At 38.8% G+C, this 10,149-nt stretch overlaps 1 protein-coding gene across 1 annotated transcript; it reads left to right on the forward strand.

The window, feature by feature from the left end:
• Window positions 1–1,251: 1,251 nt before the first annotated feature.
• Window positions 1,252–6,170, forward strand: LOC145742356 (uncharacterized). Its single transcript, XM_082560137.1, has 3 exons — window positions 1,252–1,680; window positions 1,907–1,969; window positions 2,685–6,170. The coding sequence occupies exons 1-3, from the start codon at window positions 1,252–1,254 to the stop codon at window positions 6,168–6,170; spliced, it is 3,978 nt and encodes a 1,325-aa protein (XP_082416263.1).
• Window positions 6,171–10,149: the final 3,979 nt, after the last annotated feature.

The raw sequence follows: 10,149 nt of genomic DNA on the forward strand, positions 1-10,149 counted from the left end.
AAGAAGCAGAAGAAGAAGTCCGCGAAGCTGAAGCCAAGGCTCGTGAGGCCGAAGCTAGGGCTCGTCGGAAAAAGCGCACTGCGGCCCTTAAAAGCATGGGCGCACAAATTGAGCTTGAAAAGGAAGTAACCAGGGCTCAATCCAAAGTTCTTGAAGCCGAAGCCGAGTTAGAGGGTAGCGTTTTTGGGTCTGACGGATTCGTAGAAAGGCCATCAATTTCGCTTCGACAATTCGCTTCACCAGCTGCTTTGGGGATTGATCAAGCCATTAACAGCTTATCACCCAAACGGAGTGACCCGACCCCTATCTTAGTTACCCAAACGGGGCCGGTGTATGATTCCACGCCTATTGTCAAAGAAACCCAGCAAAGTGTGCCCCGTAGCCAATATTTGCCAAGCTACTTAGCGCAAGACGCCACCTTGCCAAGAATTACGATTGACAATTTTAATGGCGACATTTTAGAATATGATTCTTTCATCATGCAGATTTGTAAAATATCGGATGACGGCGCCAAATTGCAGTTTTTGTTGAAGTATTGCACTGGCGAAGCGTTTGAGGCAATTAAAGGTTGCAAAGTTATTCGTAACCGAACAGAGGCTTACAGAGAAGCGAGATCACGACTTGGTGAAAAGTTTCGTGCCAGTGATCTTATCATGGAGGCGGCAATGGAAACCATACTAACTGGGCCTCCCATTTCTGAGTCAGATTCCGATGGTTGGAATAAATTGGCAGACAGCATGTACTACTGACTAGCTATGAGTCCGAATTAAACAGCCGTGAGACTATGAGTCCGAATTAAACAGCCGTGAGACAATAAGCAAAATCTATCGACGATTGCCCGAACAAGTGCGGCGTGATTTTATAAAAATTTCAAAAGATAAAGAAAGAACCGGTAGGAAAACAACCTTCGGTGATTTGTTACAGTTCGTAAGGGAGTTGGCCCGATCATCAAGGCATTACTACCAGCGCATTCATTTTGAGCAATGCGATAAAAAATTTTCCGACATGAAAAGGAGGCGATTTCAATCGAAATCAAATCGGCCTGCCAGCAAGAGCTTTAACGTGAAGGAGAAAAGTTCGGCGCCATTATCATTTGTATGCTGTCCTTTGTGTAGGAATGGACACCAGCTGTGGCGTTGCGAAATCTTTAAAATAAAAACGTCGATCGATCGATATAATTTCGTGAAAAATAAAAGGTTGTGTTTCAATTGCTTAAGAGAAAGCCACATGAATAACAATTGTCCGACAACAATGGCCCGTAAAACATGTAGCAAAAAACATCACACTTTGCTTCATTACAACAAACCACAACCGAATGAAAACTTAAACGCACCTACAAATAATGAGAACGCCGAAGAAAGAGCTGTCACCGCCTGCGGTACACAAAAAAGTAAAAATGTGAAACGGTTCAAGGTGCTTCCAGTAAAGGTTTGGGGCAGCGACCCAAACAAAATCGTCCAAACTTATGCATTTTTGGACGACGGTTTCGACACAAGTATGTGTACTAAAACGTTAGCCAATCAATTGGGGCTTAACAAAATCGACCGCCATGTACAGCTATTTACAGCGAATTCACTTACCGAATATGATACCATTGTTGGAGGTATGCATATTCAAGGCATTAATGAAATCGAGTCATTTAATGTAGACGAGCTTATTGTTTTAAACGACCTGGTTGATGTAAGTGAAAGTATACCCACTAAAGATGTAGCAAACCGCTACGCGCATCTTAATGATCTCACGTTTCCGAGACTTAAAGTCATATAGTAACCATATTTTTTTACTTAAAAATTGATAAAGTTGGTGTCACTGAACACAAAAATGGTTTTAACTTTAAATAATTTCACTTACTTTTTAAGTTACACAACTTTAAAAAATAAATTTAATTTAATTAAAAAAAAAAAAGGGAAGCCCTGTTTGTGATGACGCTCAAAGTACCATTGTCGCTCCGCCCACTTTATCGCTAAATGTAAACAAGCGAAAACTGTCTGTATAGCGCATTTGAAATAAATTTTTTGCCGATATTTTGATTTTAGTTTTAAAAATTAAATTGTTGGTCAGTTAGACGGCCAGCATTTTGTAACTATTTGACTAATTTTTTAGCTAGACAGTATAAATAATATGATTTTCGTCTAAAAAAAAAATTAGTCAGTTTGTTTACTAGGTGACAAGTTCCCAACCAGTACCAAACTATTTTAAAAAATAACGGAAAAACAATATTAAATTTGTGAATAAAAAATTCCTAATTTGCTGCCCATAATAAATGATTTACCCTATTACAGTATTGCTGTCTGGCAGTAAAAAACAACATAAATATTTAGTTCTGGTAATAAAAACGTAAATAAGGCTTGTTAATTTAAATCGAAACTAATGTTGCCTGCACCTTCTATTTTTAAACTGACTGCTACATTTTCAGCTTGCGCGTCAGTCTTACCAATTCGGCTTCTGAATCTCCCGCTGAGTTCGCTTGTTTACATTCGCGACGCTAACTAGTACTTGTGACGTCACACGAAAAATATGGTAACCTGGTATTTGGCGTTTATTATTTTCAATATTTTTTGAAAATTAAATTGTAAATACCACATACATTTTTTAGGAGTTCTAAAGACATTTTGTGATTCAGTGTCAACTATACTAACGTGATATATACATTACTTACAAAATTGCAAAACCCACTAACATAGCTGTTTAAGAACGCAAAAATTGAATTGCTTCTTGGTAACAATGTACATGAAGCCTTTAGGTTGAAGGAGCAACGTGTGGGTAAGCCTGGTCAGCCATTTGGCCTGCATACAGCGCTTGGCTGGACATTATTTGGTTCTGACTACTCTAATAGGTCAGATAACAATGCACGAAAAATCAATTTTCTACATAGCCTAGATGGCATTGACGCTTCTTGTAGAATATTGGTCAACTCGTTTAATCAAGACTTTAAGGATTTAAACGATGTTCAACGCCATGAGGCCTCAATAGAGGATAAAAGGGCTTTGGGAATAATGAAATCGACCGTTGAAAAGGTTGACGGTCGTTACCAAATTGGATTACCGTGGAAGGACGATCTTGCAAGACCGTCGAATAATCGGAAAATGGCTGAACGAAGGCTTCAGTACTTAAAGAAGAAATTGCAAGCTAACCCTGAACTTTTTTCCAGGTATAGGGATAAGGTTACTGAATATGTAAATAGTGGCCATGCCACAATGATTTTAGATGGTGAAATTAGGAATTTAAGTAACTTTAAATATTATATACCTCACCATTTTACAGGGCCTAAATTTCGTATTGTTTTTGATTGTGCTGCTAAACATTTAGGCCTATCTCTTAATGACTATTTGTTACAGGGGCCTGATTTAACTAATAATCTGGTTGGCGTGCTTTTGCGCTTTCGCCAGGAAAAAATCGCTTTAGTTGCAGATATAAAGGGCATGTTTCACCAGGTGTTCGTTGATCCTAATGATCGGGATGCCTTTAGGTTCTTGTGGTGGCCAGAAAACGACCTGTTGCGAACTCCGGTTGATTACCGCATGAACGTTCATATTTTTGGCGCGACGTCATCGCCGAGTTGCGCTGCATTTGCATTACGTAAGACAGCTGACGACAACCTGACTGGTGCGAACGAACAAACCCTGAGTACTGTAAGGCAAAATTTTTATGTTGACGTTATGTTAAAATCGTGTAGTAGTGTAAATGAAGCCTTGCATTTGTTACGTGATATTCAACCGCTTCTTAAAAGCGGCGGTTTCCATTTAACTAAGTTTATTAGTAATGACAAAACTATACTTGCTTCTGTTCCTTCTGCAGAGTTGGCATCGTCAACGTTAAATCTTGATTTACATGAGTTGCCAACTGAACGTGCGTTAGGTGTTTATTGGGACACCGCCCTTGATTGTTTTAAGGTGAAGGTAAACGTTCAATTAAAACCTTCCACTAGACGTGGTATTCTTTCTATGGTAAGTCAGGTCTATGACCCATTGGGCTTTGCCCAACCATTCATTTTACCTGCACGTAAATTACTGCAGGAAGCATGCAATTCACAAGTAGGTTGGGACGATCTGTTACCCAACAGTCATATCACTAAATGGAATGCATGGTTACGTAACCTAACCCTTTTGGAGCGTATAAGCGTTCCCAGATGCCTTAAGTCTTCTTTAAGCATGTTAAAAAGTATTCAGCTGCACACGTTTTGTGATGCAAGCAGTATTGGCTATGGAGCCGTTAGTTATCTTCGTGTTGTTGATTTGCATGATGTGATTTTATGTTCTTTTGTTATGGGCAAGTCTCGCGTTTCACCTTTGAAACCTGTAAGCACGCCGAGACTTGAGCTTACGGCAGCTGTTATTGCCGTAAAACTAAGCACGCTAATTCAGCAAGAGCTTGAGTATAAGCTGGGCGACATTTTTTACTGGACGGATTCGACGACGGTGCTTCAATACATTCTTAATGCATCAACACGATTCTACACTTTCGTTGCCAATAGATTGGAATTTATTCACGGTCTTTCTAAGCCGTGTCAATGGAGACACGTTGACACCAAACGTAACCCGGCTGACATAGCATCTCGAGGTCTTATGCCAGACAAAGTAGATAAGGCCGAAATTTGGTTTAATGGCCCGCAGTTTTTGGGTCAAGTTGTTAATGAATGGCCCGCTCGCCCACAAGTTTTGCCACCGCTTGCCAACGACGATCCTGAGTTGAAACAAGAACCAGCAAAGTGCAATTTCACAAAAGAAATTAGCAGCACTGGCATTGAGCGCCTTTTTTCTCGCTATTCATCTTTTTCCCGATTACAACGCTGCGTGGCATGGCTTCTTCGTTATAAGCAATACCTGAGGTGGAAGGCTGAAACTCAAAATTTAGCAGCAAGTTCAACTTCGTTTAACACCAATTTTCTTAGTCGTCAGGAGATAGATGCTGGCACTACCGCTATTGTACATGCTGTTCACCACGACGTTTTTCCCGAGGTTATTAAGTTGCTTTCTAACCATGAGAACTTTCAGTCGCCTGTAGTAATGAGTAAAGGAGAACTTCGCAATTCAAAAGTTCTCAGCTCGTTGCAAAAGTTGTCACCCATTTTGGTCAATAATGTAATCTATGTTGGAGGAAGATTACAAAAGTCTTTGGTTGATAGGAATGCAAAGCATCAAATGATCTTGCCTTCAAACCACCCTGTCACTGCCCTCCATATTTCGTCTCATCACATACGTCAAGGTCATCACGGAACCTTGCATGTGGTAGCCTCTATCCGGGAAAATTTTTGGATTTTGCGTGGCCAGGCAGCTGTTCGAAAGGTACTACGAAACTGCAGACAATGTAGACGATGGAACGCGAAAATCGGTGAACAAATGATGGCCGCATTACCCTCATCAAGGGTTACTGCCAACAGGCCACCATTCACCTGTGTTGGTGTCGATTATATGGGCCCCATACCTGTCAAGCTGGGACGGAGCCAAGTTAAGCGATATGCTTGTGTTTTTACCTGTATGGCCACCAGAGCAGTCCATATTGAGGTTGCGCAGTCGCTTGAAACAAGTGCCTTTATAAATGCATACAGAAGGTTCATTTCAAGAAGGCCAACACCGAAACAAATTTTTAGTGACAACGGCACTAATTTCGTCGGTGCCGAACGTGAATTGCGTATGGGTATAAGGAAATGGAATAAAAAACAAATGCATGATGCTATGTTGCAGAATGAAATAGATTGGAGATTTAATCCCCCTGCTGCAAGCCATCAAGGCGGAGTATGGGAGCGTATAATAAGAACAGTTCGAAAAATTATACGTTCAATCACCGGTGAACGAGTTCTTGACGACTACGGCCTCATGACATTGCTCACTGAAGTTGAAAGGATCTTGAATAACCGACCTTTAACCCCTATTAGTGATGATCCGCGAGACTTGGAAACGCTTTCTCCAAGTATGGTTTTAAAAGGAGCAATCGATATGTCATTGCCCCCTGGAGAATTTATAAAAGCGGATGGTTATAAAAAGTCATGGCGCCTGACCCAACTAGTCGTCGATCAATTCTGGACGCGATGGCTAAAAGAATATTTGCCGCTTTTGCAATTGCGACAAAAATGGCTTCGGCCCGTGAGAAATTTTGCTGTTGGTGACGTAGTGTTGATTGTGGATGACACAATTAAAAGAGGATACTGGCCTAAGGGAATTATAGAATAATGTGAAAGTGACTGTAACGGACTTGTACGACGCGTGCGTGTAAAAACCGCCACAACGGTCCTTTGGCGGGATATTAGAAAGCTGTGCCTTCTCGAAGCGCAGCAATAACTTTAAACGCGTTTTTCTTTCATTCATTATTGCATGTATCGTTAACATTTCACCTCATGTCACTCGTGTGAACTTTCGGATTTTCTTACCCTTTGATGTGTACGATTATCGTATATTATTATAATGTAATGTTTTCTTTTTTGACGATTATCTCACGTCATACTGTTTGCTGCATGCTCACAGTGTATATTGGTTTCGTTTTTGATATAATGTACTTTGTTTATTGTGAAATGACTTCGTATATTTTGTTGTGTACTCGGTCATTTGGGGCCGGAATGTTAAGTACATTTATATGAAACTGATTTATATTTTCTCATTAATTTTAAATACAATTTCACATTCGGTTGGACACCATTAGCCGCTATTGTGCGCTTCTTTTTGGATCGCCTTATCGCCTGGTCATTTCAAGTTTTTCCCTTTTTTCCAGCGTTCTTAGTCACCTGATTTGTGTTTCGCCTTTTTTGTCTTTATTTGTATCGTAACTTGGAATAATTTTGGAATTCTACTTTTAGTACGTCATATATTTAGAATACGATTCGCCCTGTTCTAACAATTCATAAATGGTCTTTAGTTAGTTTTTGTTAAAAGTAATATTGATTTGTAAGTGTTAAACCAGTATTGTTTTTTGTTAATTGTTTTTCTTGTGTACTGAATATTGAATACATTGTAGAGTATTTCAATTGTTGTATCAGTCGAGTTAGACAGTTGCAATTCTGGGCCCATTATCGGTATTATTTTTATATTAACTGAGATCAATCTGTGATCAAGGGGCGTATTTTATTCTCCGATCAACCTATTGTTGGTCACGTGGGGTATAGTTAGACAAACCCTACAAAAATGTTTGATACAACTGTTTGCGGGTCGACGTTAAACAGATCCTTTTTTTGTTGTTGTTTCCAACTCTGGTTTGGGATGGTCACCTGATGTTAAAAAGTTAGTTTTGCCTATAGTGTGAAATTCATGATTGGACGATCAGAATTTCATGGTCGTTTCCTTGGTTGCAAATTGATGTGTAAAGAAAAACATGACACATCGGGGATATGGAAAGAGGGGAGCTAGTTCGCGACATTGAACTTGCGAAGGATTTTCTCTAGCGCGAGAAGCGTCTTCTTTTGTTTGAAGAGGATTGTGAAATTGTCCCAGCGTCACTTACGTCACCTGTAAGTTTATTCCTATCCTGTCGAGCTCTTGGAGAAATGTTATCAAGTAAGTTTTACAATTTAAATTAGTTTTAAATGAAGAAGTAGATGACGTCTCACCAATTTTCTCAACTAATCGTCTTGTAGCGCTCGTAGTTGAAACGTCTCCAGACAGGTGTACGGCTACAGCTTGCTGAGCCTGGTCATCGTCACATATTGTGGAATTGCCTGTGTTGATAGCATTGTACTGTTGCTGGAGTTGAATAGCAATTATCCTTAGGGAACATCGTCGCGGGTTTCTGCATAAAAGTTAGGTATATGGTTGTGTTCAATGTTCGAGATGTTGCCAGATCTCTAAAAGTTGATGAAAAAATTTTCATAAAAACAATTGCCGTTGTGTGATTGTACAGCGTGCACAATTGTTGATTGTTTAAATGAGGTTGTCGTTGCGGGCGGGTTGCATCTCCGAGCTCGATCACCGTAAGTGCTGTGATAATAGCACATTTGGTTGGCTTCAGCTTGTTGCTGGCTATTTTGAGGAGTTGAGGGAGCTAATCTGGCCAGATCATGTTGTCCCTGAGTGCAGTGATCGGTGTGCTCGGAAAAAAGGGTTCGCTCGGGGGTATCGACTTGCGAGAGTTCCCCCTTGGCGGGGTGAGTGCCCTTTGTACCCAGGTAAATAACGGGGTGAATTGTTTGAAGTAAGTTTGATTGGTTTAACTTGGTGGGTAAATCAACGATTTCGTCTTCCAAAAAGACCGTTAATTAAATCCTCGTGTAAAGTTTCCTTGGTCTGGGGTTTAATAGATATATCGCACTATATGCTTTTTCCAGGAGCTTTTGGCGATTGGCATCGTAGAACAAGAACATTTGGGGCGGTAACTTTCCCATAAATTAGAAACGAACTAAATGTAAAATGGTTTGGTTTTCCCTACAAAATGTTTTATATAATTGTGCCAGGAGGGTCGTAAGAAGCGAAGCATAATAAAATTATAGTTTTTTTTAATGGCGTGTGCGTAGCTTTCAGGAATTTAATTACGCAAAAACGTTTAGATTAAAAACATATTATTTATCAGAAAAAAAACGTCAACAATCAAAACAGTTTAAGTAGCTCTAAAACGTACATCGTATCGCAGTTATCTATCTTAAAACAACGCCTAACGTGCGTCTCGATTAAAAAATTTAACCAACAAAAACGCATAAACTGTAAAATATTAAAATAACACTCAACTACAAAGTTTTGTTAATTGGTTTAAACCTATCTCTAATCAAAAATGCTCAAATATATTCTGTCTAAAACTGACTCCTAACTGTTCTGTCAACTAAAGGTTGCGGAAGTTTAAATACGCGTTTAATCTCAGAAGGTTTTGATATCGGAAGATTTGCGAGTTCAAAAGTTAAAACGGGTCCTACCTACCCTATTCTTTAACTGTAAAATCACGTCGGGAAGTCTACCAAGCTGTAGGGGTTATTTATATTCTAGCTATTGTTTATGTAGTTATTTATTGATTATTGGTTAGGTTAATTGTTTATTGTTGATTTGGGGTCACCACAGATTCTACCATAGCCTTCATTACTGAAGTCCTATGATGAATCTGACTATTCGAATTTAGTTATTTAATACTTTAAGTTTGTTGGTTAAATCTGGCATTATAAAAGATAGTAAACTTAGCGTTTTTGTCTGAGTTATAAAAATATGACGCAAGTAATTTGATTGTTTCACATATTATATTTAACGTACAACGAAAGATATAACACGGGCATAACTTGATAACTACGTAAAAAACTGCGTCGAAATACTAATTAATAAAACTACATTCTTACTAAAGTTACAATGTTTCAACTAACATAATAACGACAACTGTGGTTGTTCGCCAACAAAAAGGTAGACGAACGCGTCTGACTTAAGGTCTGTTGTGGCGGTTTTTTTTTAACAGTAAAAACAATGGGCTTTTATACCCAAAAATAAAGATAATTATGTTTACGAAAAAGGGCAATAAAATAGGTACGAGTTTATAAGTATAATCAATGTTTAGGTTTATTCCTTTTGTTGGTCGTTGACATCGTGTTGCAGGCATCATGTAAACTGGTTAGAGGCGTTTCACTGCGGCAAATGACGACGTGGTCGTTGATTAATAAAATCGCGCAGTTTATTGTTTTGTTGTTAGACCGTCTTTAATTGCTTTAAGGTTGCTTGACCGGTCCGAACGCATAAACCTTACATGAATAAAGCAGCTGCTGTATTGCAATGTCTTGACCTTGATAAACCCGAATAAACTCGTACCAAGGATTGATCATGAAATGATTAATCCACACTGATGTTAGAGTTATTTTTACTTTCCATTTTCAATGGGAATTTTACATAGGTTTTCTTATATGCACGTTTTTAAAGCTTAAGATCACTAGTTCGATTCCTACTGCCAGAAGAAGTTAACAAAGTCACAGAATTTCCCAAGAAATTATTCATAAAAGATATTTAAAAAGTTTTTCTTGCAACAATAATTGCAACTCTCTGTCACATGGAGCACTATTATATGACTCACTTATATACACAATTAAGCCGTTGTGTTGAAAATATGACCTCACCTCCATATCACAATACACCCACGTGGATATACACCGTACACCTATATAACATAATATTCCACAAACAAGTTACAACATATTTTACTTATCTTTAAGTCAGTTTAAAGTAAAAAAATGTTGGAAAACTTATTTTATTGTGGGAACTA

The sequence above is a fragment of the Corella eumyota genome, chromosome 2 (assembly GCF_963082875.1).
Source record: "Corella eumyota chromosome 2, kaCorEumy4.1, whole genome shotgun sequence".
NCBI lineage: Eukaryota > Metazoa > Chordata > Ascidiacea > Phlebobranchia > Corellidae > Corella > Corella eumyota.

Bases quoted from the DNA above. Each gene is read 5' to 3' on its own strand.
- LOC145742356 (XM_082560137.1), top strand. From the start codon at position 1,252: ATGGCCCGTAAAACATGTAGCAAAAAACATCACACTTTGCTTCATTAC. The intron at 1,681-1,906 runs GTAAGTGAAAGT...AAAAAAAAAAAG, and splicing joins TTTTAAACGACCTGGTTGAT to GGAAGCCCTGTTTGTGATGA. The intron at 1,970-2,684 runs GTAAACAAGCGA...CCACTAACATAG, and splicing joins CGCCCACTTTATCGCTAAAT to CTGTTTAAGAACGCAAAAAT.